This window comes from Polistes dominula, unplaced genomic scaffold (genome assembly GCF_049000335.1).
Source record: "Polistes dominula isolate Pdom_NZ unplaced genomic scaffold, Pdom_raw_medaka contig_373, whole genome shotgun sequence".
In the NCBI taxonomy this organism is placed as follows: domain Eukaryota; kingdom Metazoa; phylum Arthropoda; class Insecta; order Hymenoptera; family Vespidae; genus Polistes; species Polistes dominula.
This window is the reverse complement of record NW_028300899.1, coordinates 3,785,356-3,812,725: the sequence shown is the minus strand read 5'-3', so window position 1 is coordinate 3,812,725 and position 27,370 is coordinate 3,785,356. Positions and strand designations below refer to the sequence as shown.

The 27,370-nt window shown below is 28.4% G+C and overlaps 1 protein-coding gene across 1 annotated transcript in view; it reads right to left on the bottom strand.

Moving 5' to 3' along the window:
• Positions 1-26,975, bottom strand: part of usp (retinoid X receptor ultraspiracle) — a 38,454-nt gene extending 11,479 nt beyond the window's left edge. The window contains 4 exon segments of the mRNA XM_015335955.2: positions 685-849; positions 1,138-1,267; positions 20,328-20,757; positions 26,743-26,975. Coding sequence (XP_015191441.2) covers positions 685-849; positions 1,138-1,267; positions 20,328-20,412 — 380 coding nt within the window. The 5' untranslated portion in view covers positions 20,413-20,757; positions 26,743-26,975.
• Positions 26,976-27,370: the final 395 nt, after the last annotated feature.

Genomic DNA, 27,370 nt, shown 5'->3' with positions numbered 1-27,370 from the left:
CACCTAAGAACTTTTGCTCCACCTTGTATATTGTGTGTACGTATATATGTTTCTTGATAACCAGCCATTTTCCTTTCTGATAATTCTATCTCGATGTTGCTTTCACAATACATCCGTACAATATTCTTTCACATTCCATCTTTATTCCATGCGAATTTTTCTTACTTTATTACTCGGTGAACGTGCAAGTGCATTTTTCTGCATTGTAAAAGTGCATCCTTGTTCATAAATTATTCTAATATCTATTTAAAGAAACACACTCGTTCGTTTTTCTTTCTCTAAGAACACAATAATACTTTTAATAATAATTATTTACTCAATTATTGCAATTAAAGTTCTTTCACGCGTTATAATTATAATCAAATAAAAAAATATTATTGAATTGTTTTCAAAAAAAGAAATTTATAAATGATATATATATATATATATATTGAATTTTTATTTTATTTAAATGATAAGTTCTACATAATTTCTAAATCAAAATATTGAATTTATAATTATAAAAATGTCGTAGTTTGAATTCTACGATTATTTTCTATTTTTAATAGAAATATAAGAATAGATAATGACAGAGAGAGTAATAAAAATTAATAATTAAAAATTACAAATTAAAAATAAAAATTAAAATTAAAAATTAAAAATTAAAAACAAAAATTAATAATTAAATGTATATAAAATATTTACCTATAAACACCATAATGTTTGCCACTAGCTCGATCACCACAAATCGAACAAAGATGTTTGCTGCCTGACAGAGGGTGATTCGGTGGGTATGGTGTAACCGCTTTGTTCTGTCCACTTGGCGAGGTACTCAAGAGGTTGCTGTGACAACCAGCAGCGTTGAAGGATCTTTTACATGTAAAGAAGAGAATAACAAAAAATATCTATGGGTATCGTTACGACTCTGGATAATCAATAAGAGACCCACAAGATATATTTCTTTGTTATTTTTTTTTTTTAATCATTTTACTCATTTGCAATATAAGGAAATATCAAATTAGATCCAAAAGCTCAATAATTATTCCCAAAACATTCAAGTTCGTAACGACCTACTAAAAACGTTTTGAAACTGAACTAAAAAATAACAAATATGTTAAACTTTATTTTATTTTATTTTATTCTTTTTTTCAGACTTACCCTGGACTGTTAGGACCTGAAGGACTGAAGTTTCCTGGACTTATTAGACTAGCCGTATCGGGTTTGATGTCAAGTGGACTCTGTGGGCCTACTGATGACATCGACATGTTGCTATTATCCAGGCTTAACCCTGAAAAAATTACGATAAGTATTTATATATATATATTATAGAAGATTATTATAACATTAGATTAAAATCATTATCATTTTAGTATCATCTTTCATGTATGACAAAGTACTAGGTATCTTCGATGTTGTTGAAAATATGAATAAATAATACAAAAAAATAAAAACAAGAAAACTATTGGATGTTATAAAAGATTATTTAAAATTACAGGAAGAAGAATAACATGTTGTTACATGTGAAACGTGAGTGAGAAGTATCTTCAACGAAACAACAACGTTCACGTGCTGGATCATCGTTGTCTATTGATCGATCGAACGATCGATCAATCGATCTTTCTTTATTTTATTTTTATTTTTCTTGCTTGTTTGCTTGCTTGGTCGTTTGTTAGTATCTTTCCTACGTTGGAGAAAGCCAAGAGGAGGACTCGCTTCAAGGCCAACGAACATACACGCCATCGAAAGGGACGATCGTTGATTCTCGATCAGCACGTTCGGAGAGAAAGAAAACGTATGCAAACCGATTTTATGGCAGGTGCATGCGCATCGAAGACAACGATCTTTTATCGAAAATTCTATATAAAGGATATTTTAAACTATATACTTGAATATATAATTTAACATGTTAGTTCTTATATATGAAAATATTTTATATTTTAATATTTAATATTTTACTTATTTCGTTTATTTTCTAATTATTTATTAGTAATTTTAATAGTTATATATTAATAATAATATTGAAAAATGGGGGAAAGGTATTTTTTTTAAATTATTATAATTATTGATTTTTTTAAATTTCTTTTTTGTAAATTAAATTTTGTTCACACATTGCATATTTACAAATCTAAATTTAATAATTTTATAAATTAATTTTCTGAGATATATATAGTATACAATTATTAAATGTTTTACAAGTTGAATGAAAAGTTTTTCATTGAAGGTGTTGGTATTCAAATTTTATAATAAGTTACAAAAGTCTTATAAAAAGAAGAAATAATGTAATGAGAAATTTTTTACAAAATGATTTAGAAACTTTTACACTTGTATATAATTATTATACTAATCTATTGTGTTTCTTTTTTGTTAGAGGAAGTGCATATTGTGTACCATCTGACATTGAAATTCAGAGAAAAAAAAAATAGAAAAAAAGAACAAAAGGAAATTGGAAGTAATGGTCAGTGAAGAAAGTTTTGCATATGCTATCCATAAGGCATAATGATGAGCAAGTTTCGTGAGCTTGCGAAAAGACGAGGGTATTCATTATAAAACCTCTCCTCCTTCTCCTCCATCTCCTCACCTTTCATCCTTTTCCTTCTCTACTTCTGCTATTTTTAAGCCGAAGGACAACGAGGATCAATGCACTTGCTTGCATATTATTTTTTTTCTCACTATTTTTATTTCTTAAAAATTGTATCTAAAAACGTTCATTAAGTCGAATCATTTTATACCAATCGATTTTTTTTTTATTTAATATATGGCCGATTGAAAAATAAAAAATACAGGGTGAAATCAATTGTCATAATTTTATATCAAACTGATATATATATATATATATATAGAGGTATGTATACATTAATATTATATTAATAATATATAATAAATATAATATTATATATTATTTCTATATATTATTTTATGAAGTATCACATTTTAATCAAATCATTTTAATTATTTTCTATTTAATTAAAAGTAAATTAAATTATTTTCAATTATCTCCATGTGCTACAAATTTATAAAAAAAAATTAAAATAAAGATAGTTTGACAAAAATGACATTCAAATAAAGTGTCATCATTCTGATCAACGTCTATTGCATTTTATTAATTTAAAGATACTGATAACAGAATTGATAATTGAGGAAATGAAATGAAATTGTTCAATGAAAAAATTTCGAATTTACGAAAAAAAAGAAAAGAAATAATAACAATAATAAATAATAAAAGAGAAATAAAATGATGGCAATGAAGAAGATTAATGACATTTTAATTGAACTAATGTAAGACTAAAACGAGACCAAGTCGTCGATGACACTGGCCCCTTCTCATCGACGTGGATGATGACCGAGAAAAAGACGCTACAGAGTGTAAATTAAAATAAATAAAGAAAAAAAGAAATGAAATAAAGTAATAAAATGAAAAAAGGAGAAAAAGAGAAAATGAGATGAATCAGTATAGAAGAGCGAACGCATTAATACTAGTTGTTGTTATGTTGAAGAGGACACGTCAAGTGCATCGGTAATTCTACTGACTGACGTCACATATTTTTTCCTTTTATTTTTTTTCTCTCTTTCTTTCCTTCTTTCTTTCTTTCTTTCTTTTTTATTCATTCGAGAGTTATGTCTTTGTTCATTTTGCAATGATCGAAAGAGAGTGGGTGGGGGAGGGGGAGAATAGTGGAAGTAAACGTAGACTCAAAGATAACACTTTATCATGATTCAATCATAAATTTACATGTTTTTAAAAAAAAAAAAAAAAATGATATTACGTCGATGAATTATATACCTTCAACTCAATGTCTGACCTTTGAAAAATGACCTTGAAAAAACAAAAATATAGAAAAATTAACAAAAATACGATATATCGGTCGAAATTATTTTAATCATCGTACAAAATGATAGAAAGTTTGTTTAACGGTTTGTTCAATTTTTATTGTTTCCTTTGCAATTATTTTTCGTATCGTTTGTTGAATAAAAATTAATTTAATTACATTCTAGTTAAATGTGATAAAAGAAAACGAAAAAAGTATAACTTTTCATTGAAATATTTAAATAAATATTACGTAAATTTTTGATCCATTTGATGACGTACGAATTGTTCATAATAAAACAAATTTATTTTTGTTATTTAGTCACGAAAATAAACGACGAATAGAGAGAAATATAATATGTTCATTATTTGTATCGAAAATTGTCTAAAATTATTACATGGTCAAATAATTTAAACCGATAGTGCGTAACGTGCATCGATAATAGACGATAACAAACAATAATAATAATAATAATAAGTAAATTATATCATGACAAATTTATTTCGCATAACAATAATTAGTATTATTATTAGAAAAATATAATTGACTTTAATTCAATATCATAATTACGTATAATTAATATATGCACATTGAAATCGTACGAAATGATTAATAAATTACTAATAGGATCGAAGTATTTCAAATGTAATTTAATATGTAATGAAAACTATGCTCACATTAGTATAATTGTCATCATGTATGAATATTTATGAGGATGCACCTATTAGAATTATAATATACAAGTATGACGCACGCACGCGCGCGCGCGCGCACATGCACGTCAGGGATAACATACGACACTAACCATGCATTTGTGTATATGCTTATACATGTTATATATGTTTAAAAGAAAAGAAATAGAAAACAAAAAGAAAGAAAGAAGAGAGAACACAAAAAAAGAAAAGGTTGAATATTTTCTTATGTTAGTCGATTAGATTTGTATCGAGGTCGTAACTCTCTCTCTCTCTCTCTCTCTCTCTCTCTCTCTCTTTCTCTTTCTCTCTTGATCTCTCATGGCAAACGTACGTGCGTCGTTGTGATGTGTGTTGTCTATTTCGAGTTGTCGTGTTGTTCGATGCATGTCTCTCGTCACTGTCATTTATTAAAGCTCCTAGCCAAGCCATTGCTTGCTTTAATTACGCAACGAAAGTTCGAAAAGCAACGATGGAAGGTCGTCGACAGCCAACCACAATGACGATTCAAATTTGCAAACAACTTGAAAATCTTTTTTATATGCATAATATCGATTTAATGAAAGAAAGAGAGAGAGAGAGAGAGAGAGAGAGAAAATTAAAGATTGCTGGATATTACCCTAAAGGGTTGAAAGGGAAGGAGGAGTTGTAAGAGATCATTTATTCGTGATTAATTAATGTTCCTCTTAATTAAGTAACGTTGCTCTTTCATTTCATTTCATTTCACTTTTTTTTTCTTTTATTAGACGAGAATTGTCATTAGAAAATAGTAATTTGAAAGTGAAAAATGATCGTCATTTCAAGCGTCTATTTCAAGCACAAGTTGGTTATATAATTATGATCAATGACTTTTGTTAATTAGTTTGATTTATTTATTTACTTATTTTTCCTTGTAGTAAGTACGAGAGTTGTATTTAATTATAAAAAAAATATAATTATTGTATTTACGAGTGATAGTAATCTAGGGTCTAACTTTGATGTTCATTTTGGAATATTTTGATTTATTCTTTATTTTTATAAATTATTATTAAGCTTAAGCCATGTGAATGTGACGTTCTCAAATTTTGTTCTACATATATCAAGAAATATTAAAGCAGCAATATAATCGTTTCACATAATTTCACTCGTTATCGATAAACTCTCTCTCTCTCTCTCTCTCTTTACCATTGAAGCTCGTGAATATTATCATTTCGTTGGATAAAGACCATAAATGCGACTTTGTGCGAAAGCATTAGAGTAAACGAGAAAGAAACATAATGTGTAAGTGAGGTAGCTCGTACGAGGACGAGGACGAGGACGAGGACGAGGACGAGAGCTGGGCGGGAGTATTTGCAAGGCCAAACCCGGGTGACGTTAAACACACACTATGAAAACTATACATATATATATGTGTATATATGATGAAAGTAGTGGACGGGCACCTTGACCAGACGCAAACAGGCCGGTGCAACGTTCGAAAACTTGCCTACGTCTCTTAACAGGATGTATCATCATCCATATCGCATAAATTGCCTGTTCAAATTTCGTCGAGACAACACAACCATGATTTTGATATTGAATTATTCATTAGATTATAATATATTTTTAAACTCTCTTTCTCTATCTATCTATTTCTATCTCTAATATATTATGTATTTGTATATCGAATTTATCTGTATTTTGTATATCAATTTTGTTCCATACCTTATTTGTATATAGAATATCCGTTGATTTTATTTTTAAAATAGGATTTGAATTTTATTTAACAGATAAATCGTAATTTGCATGACATTTGTAAAAGTTATTTGGTAATATATTATAATTTTATGGATGACACGAAAGAAAAATTAGGTTACATGTGAATAAAATGAATTTTTTTATAAAGGTATATAATATTAAACTTATTATTAATAATTATTAGTCAAATTTATAGGTGATGATGATTTTACATTTTTTATTTATTATTAAGATTATTTTTAGTATCAAGTAATACAATATTTTTATTTTGTACAGTTATATCGAAAGAGACTACGTTTCACATAATTGATTGATTAATGAAAAATAAAAAAATTAATTAATTAATTAAATGTAATAATGATAAAATGTGTGTAATTATTTAATATCGAGATTGAATCGAATATTATCGATAAGGGTTTTTTTTTGTTGTTTTTTTTTTTAATACATTTTTTCTTCTTCTTTTAAGAATTTTTTTTTTTTTTTTGTAGAATTTAACGAGAAGATTAGAAACGTCGTTAAAATGACGAGAGATAAAAAAGAAGGAAGATAATAAAAAAGAAATAAATAAATATAAGAAAAAGATTAGAAGAGTATTCGATACTTTCTTTGGGGGAAAAATAATAGACGTGTTGAACGTTCATAAAAAGAATGAAGAACTTTTATTTTCATAAAATGTTATTCTCTATGAAACTTGAGACGTTAATAAGGGTGGAAACAAAAATAAGATACGTATGATAGTTGCATATATATATATATATATATATATATATATATATATGTATATATAATAACCAAAGAACAGAAAGTTAATACGATAGAGAAAGATAAGAGAATAATTAATAATAAAAATAATTTAAATAATTAATATATTTTGTTTTCTTTCCCTAATTTTCATTTTTCAAATAGAAATAATCAATCATCATAATATTCTTATTTACCATTAACAAAAATATTTGATTTTAAACGAATTACAATTAACACAATGTTTAATATTTGTACTCGAATTAAAAACAAAAAAATAATATCCCATGTTTAAAAGAAAGTAATTTTTCGTTTAATTAATTATTTTCTTCGTTTAAAAAAGAATTAATTGAACGATTTTAAATAAAAAAATGTGTTCTCCAATTTACGAAAAATCTTTCATATTGCGAAGAAAAATTAAATACTTTTTTGTAGTATAATAATTGAGTCAATAATGTTTATCATTTATTTTCTCACCCAATTGGAAAATGTAATTTGCAGAATAATAAAGTAGCAAACAATTTACAAAAGATTATAGAAAATTGTAAGCTAATATTTAATGTGTGTATAGGTATACGTATTATGTGGGCGTGTACTGTGAACGAAATTTTAATGAAAACGTTTTTTTCTTGACTATTTATTTTTCTTTCCTTTCATAGATCGACACGTTGAAAGCTGACTAAAAAGGGAGAAAGTAAGCGGACGTTGAACGTCAAAGTTCGACCTTAAAAGGGTCAGCCTTTAGGTGAAAAACGTTTCGAAACGTGCAACGAACTCTTACTACGGCATTTACAAATGATAAAATCGCGTGGAACATTAGGGTGGGCAAACGTTCATTAGCATTGGACATTAAAAGCTTATGTTTTGTTTCTTACTTTTTTTTATTTATTTTTCTTTTTGGTTATCATACCATTAAAACATTGTTTGTTTCCTTAGGGAAAAACTTTCATTAATTCGTTCCAAATAAATGATGCTACAAATTTCGTGAAAATTATTTATTATTATTATTATTATTATTATTATTAAATAAAATAATTTATTTGTTTTAATAACATACATGACGTTCTTTATATTATTGTTGATATAGTTAAATAAATTCATCACATGTAATTAATTCTTTGGCATCATTATATTTCAAAACAAATTACAAAACTCGAATCATATCGAACATTTAATTTTCATATTAATTTATTCTATATTATTTATCATAAATATAACAATGAATAATATAATAATTTTATATTATAAGACAAATTATAAATTTAAATTTATATGACGAGAGTAGGGTAACTTTAATTAACTATAATAATTTCAAATAAATTATTTCTCCAAATTTTAAAGATTATCAAATAAAATAAAATACAATAACATTCTAAAAAAAAAAAATAATAATAAACATAATTATTAGCATAATTTAATCAAATGTTTACAGATGTAAAAATTAATGCTACAATGCATTCATATTTACAAAAAAAAAAAAAAAAGAAAATCCAAATTCGAATGGGACTTAATGGAAATGGAATAAAATTTAGTCTAAATGAACACTGTGTCTCAAATTTTTTTAACTACAAGAAAATAATATTGAATAATATAATAAAACATATATTAACTAAACGTCCACAGATATAAATAAAAATAATATTGAATAATATAATATAATGAAACATAAATTAATTAAATGTTCATAGATACAAAACTCGACACGTTAACCCATTTCTAATAAAAAAACAAAAATAAAAGAAATAAATAAAATCTCAAGATCTACAAATTGTAATCGAATACAAAAAATGGAAGCAACGAATAAAAAAAAAAAGGGGGTGATAAATGGAAAAGAAAGGAAGAACATTGTTGAGTCCAGAATATAGCTGGAACCATGGATTGAGAGGAGAACTGGCAAAACAAGGGATAACTCGATGCAGTTGAGAAGACTTGAGTCGTTAACACGAGCGGTGCACGTTCCACGATCCAAAGCTCTAAGTTTAGATCCCGATGTGTACGTGGTGCATAAGCGGTGAATTAAGAAAATACTCGTTGAATGCATCCAGGCGGTGGTATACCACATCTTCCTTCTCACTCACACACTTTTTCCTTTTCTTTCATTTTAAATCATATTTTTTGCTTTCATCATAAAAGGATAGATTTCAATCATAGGTAATCGTTAAGAATTGATCATTACACTACGTCATCGTCAATATTAAAAAATCCATCATCATCGAGACCAATCATCGTCATTTTGGTTCTTATAGAATTATCGACTTGCACGTAATGATACTTGTAAATTCAGGTTAATTCTAATCAAAATCATTCGCAAGATTAATGTTAACATTTAAATTTATATATTACGTTATATTGATTAGATATGTATATATATTTATATATATTCATTTTTTTAAATGATCGAATGAATATATTTATTTAATATTCGATTTTATTTGATTCGGATCCACGTGTATATGTATATATTATGTTTTATGTTAAATATTCGGAAGATTTAAGATGATATTTGATAATTTCACAACTAGATAAAATGATTTTTCAATGATCGACGTTACATACCGCGGATAGGACTTTTTACGATGATGACGTCACCGTCTGACAATTTGAACGCTCTTCCGAAACTGAAAACCAGTTTCCCGCGCTGAGAGTAGCTCTGATCTTTCTCTCTCTCTCTCTCTCTCTCTCTCTTTCTCTCTTTTTTTCTTTCTCAAATGGGAGGAGAACTAAACGTTTTTAAGACCATAACCAAGCCGCCATAGAACTCTTCAATGATCTCCAACTCTTATCATGATCATGTAAACGAGAATTTACGTACCTCTTTTATGGTTCTTACTATGTATAACATCATTTTTTTTTTTTTTCTTAAATATTCTATCCTTTTTATTACGACTCGTGTAAGAACATTTTTTTATTTTTTTACTATTATGAATTATTTCATTTAATTTGTAACACGTTTGACATTTATGTATCTCAAGATTATTTGTTTAAATATTTACTTTTTTATATATTTTACGCATCAGTTGTTTTTCTTTTTTTTTTTTTTTACTCAAATACAAACATTAATTCAAGAGATTTAAGACTCGTATCATTTTTTGTATCATAACTCTTTTTTTCTCTTATTTTATATCAAAAGATTTACGAGTGAATTTCTGTCATGTCTCTTTTCGTATTTAAGATACGTGATCTTTCAATTTGAATCACAATTTATTTTTTATTTAAAATATTTATATATATATATATATATATATATATATATATATATATATATATATATATGCTTGTAGCTTATTTATATTTTAAATAAATTATTTTTTTTTTTACTGTAGAAAAGATTTATAAGACTTTGCGTCATCTTTAGATATAAGAAATGCATGATTTTTAGATCACAGTTTCTTCTTTCACTGAAATATATGGATACGATATATTTATATACATATATATTATTTTTTTTTTGTTCTTAGAGCGATAAAGTTCTCAAGAGTTTTCTGCACGCCACTGCCACCGGATACACACCGATATAAACACAGAGAAAACTCTTAACGATCGTGGTTGCATGTGCAACCCACGCAAAAGAACGCACGTACACACACACACACACACACACACAGACCGAAAGTACGAAAATAGTAGCTGTCCCTGGCGTCCTGAGTCCTTGAAGACATATACTTCAAGGAAACCGTCAGGATTTCAGACCTCTCTCGATAAAACCCAAATGAACCTGGGAAAAAGGGTCGTTATGTTTAAAATAAATCGATGACGTTCGTATTATATTTCGATATAGAAATTTATTTCATATTTTTTTCATTATTTTCTCATACAATTAATTATTCGAAATATTAATTATGATTGAATTGTAGAATTTAATCAAGATCTAACAATTTTCAATGTCATCAATAGTATTATCCATCACTTTTATAAAAAAAAAATACGTTTTCTATCCGAGCATCTTTTAGCATTTAATAATTCATAATAATTAAGTTTCACAATCATAAAAAAAAGCAGAACAATAGTGTCAAGGAGTTCAAGAAAGATGTAGCAACATTTCATAATGACCATTGTCAAACGAGCTGAGTCAAATCTCATTAATTAAATTCCATTCATAATGATCAATTAAAAAATTCACAAACATTGAATTTCATAATAACCTTGATAATATCTACTATAATTATTATACTAAAATACAAAAAGGTAGGAAAAAGAAGATAAAACAAAAAAAAAAACAAAAACAAAAAACCTCGTGGATTATACCGACCACGTTTTCATTTATTTTAAAACGTTTTAATTTCAAGGTCTTAAATTAGTTCGTTAAAAAAGAAACGTTATGTACAACTGTAGATAAAAAAAAAAAAAAAAAGGTGATTGCAGAGAATTTAAACGTAATATTATACATATATATATGTAATCGTAGTTGAACTCTCATCCAGCTCGTTTATGCGATCGATGAAGCAAGAGTATACACACATTGGAGTTAGGAACATTGGAACGGGGTAAAAGCGTAGTATGGTTACGGCCCTGAAAGTGCAGAGGAGGCCGATCTATATGCAGCTGTACTTTATATAGAGCAGCGTGCCATGCACAGGGCAACTTGCTCTGCTACCCGGGTCACCGGGAGAAGGTCACGAGGTCGCGATTTCATCCTGCTGGTTGCACTTACAACTACGAACGACCACGACCACGAATAAGACGAGGACGTTGTGTAGCCACGTGGGCGTTTAACTGCATAGTTCTCTTTCGCTATCTTTCTTTATCATGCTATACATACACACACACACACACACACACACACACACACACACACACACATATATATATATATATATATATATTATCTATGTTGTTTGTTAGTCTACCTTTTCCTATACGTTATATGTTTCCTATTTTTTTCATGTCGCTGTGTTAAAATGTATATTTGTCTATATCTCTCTCTCTTTCTCTCTCATTTACCACAATGTTTTCCTACACACATATATATAGATATATACTATGTTTTTTTTTTTAGTATAGATTTTCCTATCGCGTGTTTCTCTATTTTTTTTTTGATACTACACAATTTTTTTATATATACACTTGGATAATGTAGATTTTTCAATCGTGTTTCTTGTATCTCTCTCTCTCTCTCTCTCTCTCTCTCTCTCTCTTTCTCTTATCTTTCTTATCTTTCTTATGCTACACATTATTACATATACATTATCAATTATCTGTTTCTCTATTTTTCTTCTTCTTCTTATATATCTTTCTTTCTCTTTCTTATACACACTGTTTTACATATAAATTGTTAGTGTAAATTTTCCTATCGTGTATGTTTCTCTCTCTCTCTCTCTCTCTCTCTCTCTCTCTCTCTCTCTCCCTATATATATATATATATATCTATTTTTCTTTCTCATGCTGTACATTATTTCATGTACATTGTTAGTATAGATTTTCCTATCATGTTTCTCTCTCTCTCTCTCTCTCTTTTCATCCTACACACTGTTACATATACACTGTTAGTATATCTTTTCATATCATATATTTTACTCTCTCTCTCTCTCTCTCTCTCTCTCTCTCTTTCTCTCACTTTTTCTTTTTTTTTATCATGCTACATATTGTACATATACAATGTCAGTGCAGATTTTTTTAATCTTTTTCTATCTCCCTCTCCCTCTCCCTCTCTCTCTCTCTCTCTCTCTCTCTCATCTAACATACTATATAGATTGTTAGTGTTCCATTTCCTGTATAATTTCTCTATCTTATTTTTATGTTACAATGTTACACATATATTTACCATCCCGTATATATTGTCATTTAGCATATTCATGCACTAGGATTTAAAATATTCTACTTCCCCTTTCTTAAGTTTCTATAATCTCAATCTAAAGAATAAATTAACATAATATAAGTGTCCTTGCACGTTGCACATCAATATCAGGGCGAAGGTCGTTTGAGCTCGTGGTTTCAAACAGGTAGACTAGATTGGGGGGAGGAGTTGGGACAGAGGGGACTGACGACAATAATGTTAGTGGTTGTTGGTTGATGGTCAAACGCGTTGCAGATTGCAGGTGCAACCAAGAGACCGTGTCTGAAATGTCAACCACGAGTTTGTAGCGAAATAATAGCCTTTTTTATTGTGTTATAAAAAAAGAACAAAAAAGATAAAATAAAAATGACGGGGAATATATATTTTTAAGAGTTTTAATTATAATAAATTGTTAAGATTGAATAACAGAGAGAAAACAAGAAAAATAGGAACTTTGATAAAATTAAAGAAAACAAAAATGAATGCAGCATAACGATGTCTACAATGTAACATGTGTTTAACCCATGCGCTCGTGTACAATAAGACACAGTACGATGATACCCATGTACAGAATCACGTTTCACGTCCTGACACGTGCAGAAAATTCTCATACAAATTGAACCAACCAAAGAGAATATCTAACGTGTTTTTGAAGTGAAACTTTTTTTTAGACTACGGTAACGATAACATATTATGGAATGGTATGAAAAGAGAAAGAGAGATAAAACTTATACTTGATCGACAGTTAAACAAAATTATAAAAGATTCTAATGTTAGTTGTATAGTGTATGTGTGTGTGTTTGTGTGTTTGTCGATCGATCGTTAGTACGAGATGCGTTTGATTATGAGTGGGATGCGACATATCTTAAATAATTGTTAGTTAATCGAAAGGAATGTGTATTGTTAGTTAAAAACACCAAGTATATGATCGGTGTACCGTCTTCCTCGGAATTCACCTTCAGACTGGCAGGTGGTCATTTATGAAAATTCTTATATTAAATATCGTTTATATGACTTTCCGAACATTGCACATGTGTGCAACGATGATAATATTCCTAATAAAGAGTATTTAACACTAAAACGCGTTCTAATTCTAGCATTTTTTTCATTCTTATTTATTAAATTTAACGCTTCTACACAGTGATGACTTCGAAAGTAAAATTTTTCTGTAATGTAAGAAGAGTGTATTAGAATATTAAAATAATTGTTAATTAATCAAGGAGAATGTGTATTGTTGTTTAAAAGCTCGCAATATATGATTTATGTATAATACCATCCTCTTCGAAATTCACCTGCAGATCTGCATTTGCCCTGAAAACACCAAGTATAGGATTGGGGGGGGGGAGTAGGAGAAGGAGAAGGGGTGGGGGAGGTATTGGGACAGTGTTAAAAAGGCGGTGGGGGGCAGTGAGTTTGAGGAAGGGGAAGGGGAGGGAGGACAACATTTAATAAAAGTATTTTGATAGAAGATAACGTGCCAGTCTGAAGGTGAATTTCGAAGAGAACGGTACTCCGATCATATACTTGGTGTTTTCAGATAACAATATGCATTTCTTTCGACTAATTAACAATTATTTTAATATTCTAATACACTGTACTTATATTACAGGAAAATTTCACCCCCTAAATCATCATTAACCAGGGTCGTTAAAATAATTACATTAGAAAGCAAAAAATGCTAAAATTAGAACGTTATAGTCTTAAATTCTCTTTATTAAGAAATATTATTACCGTTATACACAGACGCGACATTCGAAAAGTCATATAAACAACATTTAATATAAGAATTTTTACAGAAGACAACCTGTCAGTCTGAAGGTGAATCTTGAAGAGGATAGTACATAGATTATATTCTCGGAGATTTTAAACAATAATATACATTTCTATCGATTAATTAACAATTATTTTAATACTCTAATGCACTCTACTTAGAATAGTTTTTATACACAAGTTATATACAGGGTGTTCAAAAACAACCATTCAATATTTATAAATTTACTACTAAATTTTCAATATTTTTATAAGATTTTCCACATGTCCACCTTCCTTGTTTTATACTAATCTTCGAAGTTAACATGTAATACATTTTATATTTTAATTTTGATTGAATATTTAATTGAATTGATAATTTAATTTGAATATTGATTAATTTTATATTTTAAATTATATATATATATATATATTATATATTATTATTATAATTTAATCAATAACATATATATCAACTGACAATATACAACTGACAATAATCAATGGAAGAATGAACTTTAATCTTTGGTGTGAACGTGACTTTAGACATGCAATCTAAAGATGTGTTGTTAACACATGTCGAGGCAAAATTCCAGGCGTTTCGTTACGTCAACGAAACAATGCAAAGGCCGCGATTGTCAGGGTGAAAGACGGTGATATTAGTGGAAGAGCTCACGGTTGAGTAGTCGCACGTGCGCACATTACACGCGAGCACGTTCACGGGATCTTAATGTTTAAGTAAGTAAGTAAGAAAATAAGTAAGAAAGTATGTATTGAAATATAAAAGTATGGAAGTAAGTACACATACATTCTCGTATTTACGTAATAGAGATATCTTTAATCGGTCACTAGCCACGATACACGATCCTCTATCAACGTGACTATAATAAAATATCATTTCCTATAAAACTTCGTAAGTGTTTACTTTTATATTCTCTAACATTCACACCATACACACATATATTCATATATGCAAGTATCAATTTTTGTAAATGTATTGATATATTTGTAAAAAGATTATGCATTGAAAAACTATAACAGATAATATATATAATAAAAATAATTTATAAATTTGATTTTGTATTTATTTCTGTTATTTAAAAATCATTCTTAAATAATTAGAAAATATGAAATCTCAATTTAGGATTATTTGAATCATTTATTTTTTTAAATACATGTATCACATACAGATATTACACCTTCAATGTTAAACTCGTTTTCCATAATTTCATCATTTTCTCTCTGCTCTTCTTTCTCCCCCCTATGTTTGTGTATGACAAGCAACAAGGGGAGATAACACATAACGAACGTCATTCCTGTCGCACAACGAAAGTTAAAAAGATAGAAAAAAAAGAGAGAGAGAGAGAGAGAAGTATAGAAGAAGAGTTAGGTGTGTGTTAGAAAAGGAGGGGGTGGTGGCTACGTAAAGAAAGATTGAACGTGTCGAATGTAATTCAGTACAAGGCATCGTCATGTCGTCATACACACAAGATATACATACACATAAAACGCATCTTACATTGTAGTGAACAAGTAACATAATGTGTGCATATATATGTATAGAGAGAGAGAGAGAGAGAAGTATATATGTGAAACACTTCACGGCTTGTTCACATTGGTGCCAAGGTTGAGCTCGAACGATTTCATTGGACAAAGCACAGACACAGTATAAACCAACATCCACATATATATATATATATATATATATATATATATATATATATATATGTGTATTTTTAAACATACCCACACCCACATATATATACATACGCATACTAATAAAAGTGTTAGATATTTATGTATGTATGTGTATGTATATGGGAAAAGAGAGAGAAAGAGATAGAAGAAGAAGAAGAAGAAGAGTACAAACAGATACGCGAATCGTTTCTTTTTTACGTAGGTGTGGTGCAGTTTCTTCATAGATGTGTACGTATATATTTAAGTGTTGTGTGGTTTGTTGCGTGTGTCTATTACGGTCTAGAGTCTAGACTAATATAAACGAATAGTGTTACTAGAGAACAATTTGTATAAAGGATGAATCGCATTCATTATCTCACTCATTCTTTACAAACGAATTCTCATTAATTCTTTCTATCTCACTTTTACTCTCTTTCTCTCTTTATCTTTCTCATTGTAGATCGTATTCAAGGTAATAATAATTTAAGGATAAGGTGTTATATAAAGTAAGAAAATTGGGGAATAAAAATGATAGAGAAAGGGGAAAAATTTATGAATAATGTTCAATCTTTTTTTTCTTTCTTTTCAAATAATATTCTTAGATCGTATAGATCGTTTTCAAAGTATCAAAAATTTATTGCAAAATTGCAATAGAATTTATTTTTCTTTATTTCTTGTATTGATTTTAATGTTGTTTTTTTTTTCGAAGCATCGACACTGATCAAATTCTTGATAAAAATGTTAATTTTTTTCTTATGAATAATCACATTACAGTATATAGTTCATATAGAAATTATTTTTAAATTACCAAAATATCTAGCACACAATATAATAATTATAGTAATGAAATTAAAATTAAAGAAAAAAACCTTTATATATATATATATTAAATATAATAAATATTATATATACATATAAATATATATTTTTTTTTCTTTAATTATTAATATTTATACGTAATTTAATATTTATACAATTATTAATTATTTATATATAAATAATAATATAATTTAATTAATATATATATATATATATATATATATATATAAATAGTGAAGTATAATATGACATATAATATATAATCCTTTAACAAGTTTTTTTTTTATGAATAAAAAGGAAACAAGATACGATAATGACACTAATGTAAGCGACTAAGCGTCACTGTCACCTCTATCGTCACATGGATCGATGAACAGACGTAATTTAACTAAAGGTGTGCATCTCTGTATGTGTGTATGTAAAAAGGATCGATAAGTTTGTTCTTCGAAACGATCAACATCGTTTTTATCGTTGACGATCGAGATGACGCGAAAGAACATTCATCTTTCTTTAGTCTTTCATGACGTACAACATGTATAGTATCTAACATATAGGTATAACATATATGACAATGAATAACCGTTAAAAATATATAAACGTCAAATGAGAATGATCGATTGTAACACGTTGATAATGTTACGCGATAATTTTAACTTTCACAAGACTATCACGAACGATTATAAGTACAACGTTTATGATCATAATTATATTTTTTATTTTTTATTTTTTATTATTGTTATTAATGCTGAAGAAGATATATGTGTATATTTGATCTTAAACACGCGTATGTATTAAAAGTAATTTTATAATTTTTTTTTTATAATGTAATGTTAATATAAATGCAAACTTTTGCGTAATATCATTTATTTATTAGACAGTTCGATCGATCGAATTAAATTTGAGATCGTTTATATACATTTTTTTTAATTTTTTTTTTATCAAACTAAGAGATAGGATTGATATTATTTCATAAATTAAAATATAAATTCGCTTTATAAATATCGTTTTATAAATTCTTTACAAATACATTCGAAAGAATTTATATATAATAAAATAAAATTTACAATATTACCGTACTACGTTTGTTTGTTAATTATATTCATTAAAGCGACAGAGATAGGAGAATAATATATTGTTTCATATCATTTCAATATCAATATCATTATTATCGTAAATAATATTTAATTAATTCTTTACATATATACTAAAAAATATTATATACAACACTTGTTAATATATATATAATAAAATTCTTTAATTAATAACCGTACGATAGTAATAATTTTTTTTATAACACTTTACTTGATTAGATTCATTTAGAAGATTTTTAATTAAGCCCTGAAATTTCCTAAACAACATTAGAATATTACAAAACATGTAAATAAAGGAAGAGAAAGACGGAAAAAGAAAAAAAGGTACGAGAAGTACAAAAATAAAAAAGAAAAAAATTGAGTAAGTAACTTTATCATCGTAAAAAGGAGTCACGGAGTTGACGCGCGTGTTGTAAAGCAATATAGGTGCGAGATAAGGCACGAAAAGGCTCATAAATCGTAGCTTGCTTGGGTGCAGATAAGGAGGCGCATTAACGTGACCTTGGTTTTACCGACGCAACCAAGAATTCGTCTAAGAATGAGAAAAAGTAATATCCTTTTTTTTTATTGCAGTTACTTTTACTGTTATTGTTATTTTTAAAGTTTGCATTAAATTAAAAGTAGATAAATAGTATTGTAACTATTATTCATAAATTGTATCGTTCCGTGTTTCAATAATTGATTTTCATATACAGATACATAGACGTATATACATATGTGTGTTAAAAAATACAAAAGTGAAGCAAATTGAATCGATAAAATTGAAATAATTTATTTCATTATATATAATTATTAATACAAATTATTTTAATATTAAATAAATAATTTATTCGACGTATACCTTTTGAAATGATTTTGTAATCGTATATGTACAAATATTATCGAATGATTGATTTATTAAATGAAATATATTGAGTAATACATATCAGTATAAAAAGAAACATTATACTCGAGTGCAATGTTTCATATAAAGAATAAATTCGAAGTTATTGAATATATATATATATATATATATATATATATATATCTGGACATTAAAAAGTGCCTTGCCCTGTAAATAAACAAACACATTGTCTGTTATCAGTAGACCCGCAGAAACGATTCGGTGAGTCATTTTGAAATGAGGTGTCATCGTATAAAGAATACAAATACACGTTTGCAATATTACGTGTCTGACACAATAAACAGAAATAAAAACCTTTCGATTTTCTCGTTAAATTAAAAGGATAGAAGAAAGGATAATTAAAATGATTGAACTCGTGATTTCATCTACTTATATATTCAGAAAAATCTTTCTTATTGTTAATAGCAATCTACCAGGAAGTCATTAGCATGGAAATATTATTTTCTTTTCTCTTTTTCTTTTTATTGTTTTTTTTCTTTACTGTCGTACATATACAAAGTGTCTCAAAAGATTGGAACTAAACTTATACTACGTATTTATTGAGTTGAAATAGGTGAAAAAAGTATATATAAATTTCGAACACCCTGTATGTATATTTATCATATATATATAAACGTTGCATATATGTAGATAAGCATGAGTAAACTAAACGAGGTGAGAAACATGTACTATGAGAAGAACCTTGGGAATTCCGCTAATCGTTTGTCTCGTATTAAAAAAGGTGTTAATTATTATTATTTGCGAGTATTCGCGATTCGAGTTCACCTTCGAGGTATTATGTACTCATTAACTCAAACTTATACTCGAATTAGTACGAATGTTTTGTACGAACAAATGTGTGTTGTTACTTTTAAAGTTTAACATTGCATCGTTTGTAAAACAAGAAAATATTTTTGAAGGATTTATAATTCATACGGAATATATTCAATATTAAAAATTAATCATTACCATAAATATATTAATTATCGTTTTATTTGAAATTCAAACAAAATATATCTCATTTAATTTTTTATTTTCATTTATTATATTAGTATTATTTAATATGCTATCAAATGTTGAATATTTTCAAATCACTTGTTACTCGATTGAATTATTTAAATTTAAATAATGAAGAAAATTCTTGTGGAGTGTTATCTGTCATTTATCTTCATTGATTAAAACGGCATGAACTTTCTTGTTTATCTGACACAATAAAATATGTATAACGTATTCTTAAAATAATATCAAACAATCAAGAAAATTCGTGTAATTTTTAATCAATAAAGATAAACTTAAATCAAATAAACTTAATTGGCACACAAATTTGTCGATTTTGAGGATTAACTTTTTTTCCAAAGAAAAAGACAATAAAAACCATTGTAATAATATAATTGTACGTACAGGTATTACCACGAGCCCAATGTTGAGCTTGCGTTCCCTGGATAATGGCCGTCACGGACATCATAGGTTTCTCCTTTTTCATCATCTTGATGCTTTTTTCTCACGTTTTTCTTTGTACACTCTCTCACTTACAAACACATACACACACACGTACACCCTCTCGCAAACTCAACAACAACAACAACAGCAACAACGAAAACACTTTTATTTTTTATTTTTAAACGATATCAACAGTCATTCAATTTCCATATCTTTTTATTTGCTTGTTTAAATTGTTTGTTTTGATTTGATTTTTCTTACTTTGTCAAAACACGTTTAATTTCTTCGACACCATCTCACACTCACGTAAATTTGTCACTATATTATTTTGGTATCAATTTGGTATACGGATCATTAAACGGCACTGTTCTATAATCTCTTTGGTTCGTTTCTTAATACGATTAGTATCAATAATAATAATAATTAATTAATTATCATTCGACGAGAGTTCGTAGTTTTTGTTCAAATTTGTTTGTCTTAAAAAGATATTTCTAAAAATAAGTAAGACAAATGAAAAGAAAATTGCTATGATAAATCTTCAGCGAAAATGTTCGAAATAAGCTTTGAAGAACCAACCAAGCCCACATAATTAGTCACGAGCATAAACGAAGCTGCTAGCATAATCTTCATAGCGATCCCAACGTCTCCGAAGAAATAACTTTAAGTGCGTTAAGATGGCGATTAACCTTGGTAAGTTGGTTATACATATGTAAGTACTTTAAAAGCATCGCGGTTAAACGTTCCAAAAAGAAACTACAAAAATCAATAATAATAATAATAATAATAAAAGATAGTAGTTTACATATGCACTTAGAGATAGAACTTGGTTGTATCTTTTGCTTTATTCAAGTCAATTAACGTGTCTTTAGAATTTGAACAGGTATTAAACGCTCTACGCTAATGGTAAAATAATTTTCTTCCCTTTACCACCTCCCCCCTACTGTCCCTTTTTTTCAATGTTATCGTAGAAACGTCGATTTAATTTATTAATTAATAATTTTCTCTTACTCAAAAAAAAGAACAAGAATACGAATATATAATCGTTTTAAATATTGAAAGTAATACGCGTGTATACACGCGTTTGTATTTATTCACGCTTACGTGTGTGTATGTGTGTATTAGTGCGTATGCTCTCGGAATGAATGGTATTCACTGACTAGTATTATGCTATGTGCAACAGTGTAGTTCGATGCGGATGTGCATAGAATGGAAAGAGTAAAAAAGATACACGTGAACGAACGTGAGCACCGATATAATTACCAGCTCTCGCATGTTACATAAGCATTGTTCTTATACATTGACACGATCATATAGAAAGAGAAAGAGAGAGTGATAGGGAGGAAAAGGGGAGAAGAAACTCGTCTATCTCTCTCACTCTCATCTTCCCTTTTCCCACTAGTTAACACGTGCTGGCATAACTTTTATCAATACGTTCTATGAACCGTACATTTTTCACTATATAGTCTTGTATCATCATCCTTTCTATCTTTTTATTTTTTATTTTTATTTTATTTTATATATATATATATATATATATATATATATATATATATATATATATATATTCTATTATAATCCAGCTTTGTATTATACCTAGATATAAATTATGTCACATATATAATATTATTACATATACGTATCATAAGTTAAACATGATATATATGTTAGGTCGATAAATAATACTTTATAGAAAAATATGAATTTATTTCAACATAAAAAAATTAATATGTGTTTCAATTAATAATATATGTATATATTGACTTAGTGTTATTTATTTGAATAACAATTTTAATTAAAATATTGGGTTGGTAAGAAAGTAATATATATTATAATAATAATAATAATAATAATAATAATAATATTATTATTATTATTATTATTATATATTACTTTCTTACCAACCCAATATCAAAATTACTTCTACTCCAATTAAATAAATTATAAACCAGAGTGTTATATCACATTTATATATATATATATATATATATACAAATATATTATACCGTGTATTTATTATATACGAATGTTTTATTATCAAATTGATATAATTCTAAATGAAAAAAAAAAAAAATAAAAATAAAAAAACCCCAATTTTACCAATAACATTAATAAAAACGATCGACATATCAAATAATTCAAATGTACAATATTTACACATAATATTAAAAAAAAAAAAAAAAAAAAGGTAAAAGATCAGCTGTGATAAGAATAATGATAAAACTTAAGAATATAATGAAACATCCTGTAAAAGATAAATGTTTAATTAACATGAATATGACGTTATAATAAAATGTAAAATCGACTTTTAAATCCTAATCGATTGTATAAAGTTTCAAAAAGGAAGGACGTCTTTGGCGTGCCACCACCGTCAATGCCGAGGTTGAAGTTCAAGGTTAATACATAGTCTACGCCGCCGCCACCACCACCACAACCACCACCACCTCCTCGGCAGTAGTCGTCGTAGTCCCATGGCGGAAGGCAGATCGATATCTAACGGGTGTCCGACACATTTTCTAACACATACAAAAGTTCATCGTATCTCGCGCGTGGACGTAATAATAGTCTAACCAACACAACAAACGCTTATCATTGTCGAATACAGAGTGAAACAGAAATTGTCTGTCCATTCAAAAAAAAAAGAAAACTTTTAGCTCAGTCTTTTTAATTATTAACATGTATACCTAAGAAATTTCTAATAAGTAAAATAAAATAAAATGAGGAAAGTGATGAAAAATATAGAAAAATATTAAAATGCATCTAGAGAGAGAGAAAGAGAGAGAGAGAGAGAGAGAGAGAGAGAGAGAGAGAGAATAAAAAAAAAGATAAAAACGTATTTTTTCGTACCAAAAGGTAAGTTTTATAACCAAGGGAAAACTGTATATTGTCTATAACAACGTAAAATGTTCTCTGTTCTTGTCTGACCTCGAGGGAACTGCGCAGAAACGACCTAGACTGAATTTGGTAACGAGCTGGCCAGACTGCACGCCTGATATTTTTCTCCTCTTTCCTCTCTCCTCTCCTCTCTTTTCTTCTCTTCTATCACCGCTATCTATTCTTTTTATCTCTTTTACTCTTTTACTCTTTTACTCTTTTACTCTTTTACTCTCTCTCTCTCTCTCTCTCACTTGTGACGACAACGCGGGAGAGAAATGTCTCGATTGCCAGTTCTTTTCCTACACACCCTCTCATACATTTTTTGGTTATTTTTCAATGTTTAAGAAAGATTTATTTTTCTCTAAATTTTTCCATCTTATTTTATTTTTTTTTTTTTATTTCAAAATGTTATTTATCCTCTTTCAAATCCAACCAATAATTTTGTACAGAAAATTTTTCATCTCACTGTGAAGTTGTTATTTTAATCTTCATCCGTTATTTTTAATCGATTCATTTTTTTTCTCCACCCCCCTATTCACAATAATTTAAAGTATTTTTTTTTATGTTGTTGAAATCTTTTTTCTTTCTCGATGATTTTTTCTTTCCAACAATTTTCGAGATAATTTTTAATGATTTTCGTAATATTTTTCGTAATAAATTTGGAATAAATTAATGAATTACGTTAATGATAAAATTACAGAACATGATAGAAATAAATAGATTAATAAATTTAAGTTAACAATCATCGAAGAAACTATCAACGGTGGTATCATCACAAATACGAGGGTAGAAAAAATAAATGAACATGTCTGACGGTAATAAGAGGGAGACCTTTACTACTAGTGTCGTTAAGATTCCCGACAGTCAACGAGGAACTATCAAACGTGTAACTCCAGAAAGTACGATCGTGTATCGTAATAGTATCCACTATGATTCGTGATGACGATGGATCGAAACGACGAAGATTATTTCGTAGAAAAAGTAATTCAAGTAAAAAGTGAGATATAATAAACGTGCAATTTATTTAACTGCATTTTCTTGAACATTGAACACAAATACGTTAATAATTTATCAATTAGAAAAAATTGTTCACTCAAAAATTATTTTTAATCACGTTTAAAATGTAATGTTGAAAATAAAATAAAAGTAGGAAAAAATAATAACAAAAAATTGTCTTCAAGGCAAAAAACACACACGCACACGATACACGATACACAACACGTAAAATCACCTATCGATTAAATTCAATATTTATTATTTTTTTTTTTTTAATAAATTCTTTCTTAAAGAAAATAAGAAATTACAGCAAAAAAATATAAATAAAAGAAGAAATAATTAAAATGAGATAGAAAATACGATTGGAAGGTACGGCATTGCGTGAGATTCACGTTGAATGTCATCCGAGAGCATTGATTTTAAACAACGAGCCTCAACTATCTGCGAAGGTTACTTGCATTTTAACCAATCGTATCGTAGAATGCGCAACACACGTGCGCCACGTTAATGCTACTCTGCTACTGTTGCTACTCCTGCTACTGCTACTTCACCATAACCATCATCATCGTCATCATAATCATCATCATCATCATCATTACTACATTCGAGGAGTAGCAAGATGCACGTCGCAAAATGCCGCGAATGGAAGTAACCGTACAAGTTTCTATCCCTTTTACGGCCTTTTTTTTATACTTTTCATATAGTTTTTGTTGTTGTTCGTTTTATGAGTCCCAAACAAGGACATCTGTTAACCCAAAAAATGAACGAAAATAAATTGAAACGCGAGATCGTTCGAGAACGATCATCCAATTTTGCGTAATGCGTGTTAATTAATTAATTATAGAAGTAAATATGAAGAAAAATGAATTAATTCGAATTTATGTTAAAATTTTGTTGAATGATGTTACACTTTTGCGTGTGAACATTTTTTTCATGAATCTTTAAAAAGAAAAATGTAATAGCAGATGATTGCAAAGAACCTGTAAATTATCTCCCTCCTCGTTATTATTTCAATGATTTGTTTTCTTTTTTTTTTTTTCCTTTACTTTGTAAATCGAATATACGACATAAAAGGATTTCGAAGTATAAGAAAAGAACTACATGTCGTAGTAATATTAGTAGCAGTAGTAACAGCAGCAGCGAACGTTTCAGTGAAACGTTTACAAAGAGAGAATCATCTGGAATTGCTTATCGTCCCAGCATCTTGCAAATTATCTTTGAATATACGTACACGCGACGTTTGTAAAATTCCACCAAAGAAAGAGAGAATTTATAAGGAAAGAAGATTGAAGAAAAATAAATTGAAAAAAAAAAAACAAAATCAAAATAAAAATATCTTCAAAGAGAAAAGACAGTTCACTGTCACGCGAAAGTTCGTTCTAGATAAAAACAACACGACGTCCAATCAGAATGCACTCTCGTCTCTTGCATTCTCTACACATATATCTCGTTTTCTTTTTATCTCACATATATATACGAATTAAAATCATTCTTTTATTCTATCATATTACATTTCTAATATTCTTAACGAATAAACTAGTGTAACAAACGATCGTTACGAATGTAACAACATATCACTCGTGATAAATGTACACATATCTTTCACGATTTAAATCACGAAACCTTTCTGACTGTGACCGTGACTAGTGCATCGAGAGAATACACGTTTATTGCACATAATATATGTATACACATATAAACCCACACCCACACATAAGCATAGATTTATATACACAATTTTATTGAGCTAATGGTAAGAGAAAATCGTAATAGTGTTTTCGATTCGATAATCACGAATGTTCTTTCTTTTTATTTTCTTTCAAGTTTAATAAAATAATATTATTATGAAATTATTTATATAAATACGAATGTACACATATATCATAGCAATTTTCCTTTCGTTATTTTATAAATACATATATAAATATATATAGACAGTGCATTAATTCTTAAATTTGTTATTTTAAATAATTTCCGATCGTAAATAATGTTTATTAAAAAAAAAAAAATATAATATAGCATTTTATGCGTTGAATAAAATAAATGCATTTCACGTATACATATATAATTTAAATAATATTAAAATTTGCTTTTAATTATCAAACACTTTTAATTAAATGATCATCGATTTAAAGAGAAATTTTAATAAAAAACAAAAATAAACAATAATAAATTAAACTAACAGATCAATTGAAATCAAACGAATCCACGCACATAAAAATATTCATCATATAAATTATCATAATTTTTTAACACTGCATATTACTCTTAAGTAATTACACAAATATAAATAATTTTTCAATATGAACAAACAAACAAACAAAAAAAGAAGAAAACCAAATGAAAACGCGCCACAATTTGAATAGAATTAATGCACTTCCTATAAAATTCCAGTCACATGCTTCCAGAACTTCACCCTCCTTCTTCCAAACCTTTCCTCCGTCTCCCTAAGCTTAGCCCTAACCCACACTTTTTATCCCTACAAAATATATACGGGTTTATATACCTCTCAATCGCGTTTTAAATGACATAAAAAAATTCCACGAACGAAAGTTACACGTTTAAGATAAAACGTTGTGTTGTAACGTGAATTAAGAGGGAGGGGTGTGGGAGATAGGGGGTGGGCAGGCGGGTTAAAAAGGGGGGAAGAAAATAACACAACTCGCGTGTTCGTTTCTTCAACGAGAAAGCAAGAGCTTTAGCGAATGAACCGACCGAGAGACCGACCGACCGACTGACTGACTCGGAGATGCACGGGCGCTAAAGGCAGTGCTGTCAGATCGTGGGTAAATCTTACCCTCTCCCTGTGCCACTGGGATTGCACACAATGAAAGTTTTCCATGTCCGTGTGTTTGGGATGTCGAAAGAAGCCGAATGTAACCGAAGTTGGCGGTTGGCCACGAAGTGGCACATTATGAAAGCGACTCGTGTCCATGTGTTCGGACGACACGAGTCGCTTTCATAGTGTGTCACTCCGGCGTGCCCGCCAACTTCGGTTACACTCGGCTTTCCTCGACATCCCAAACACACGGACATGGAAAACTTTCATTGTGTGCAATCCCAGTGGCACAGGGAGAGGGTAAGATTTACCCACGATCTGACAGCACTGGCTAAAGGCACCCGAGTGCCAGCCG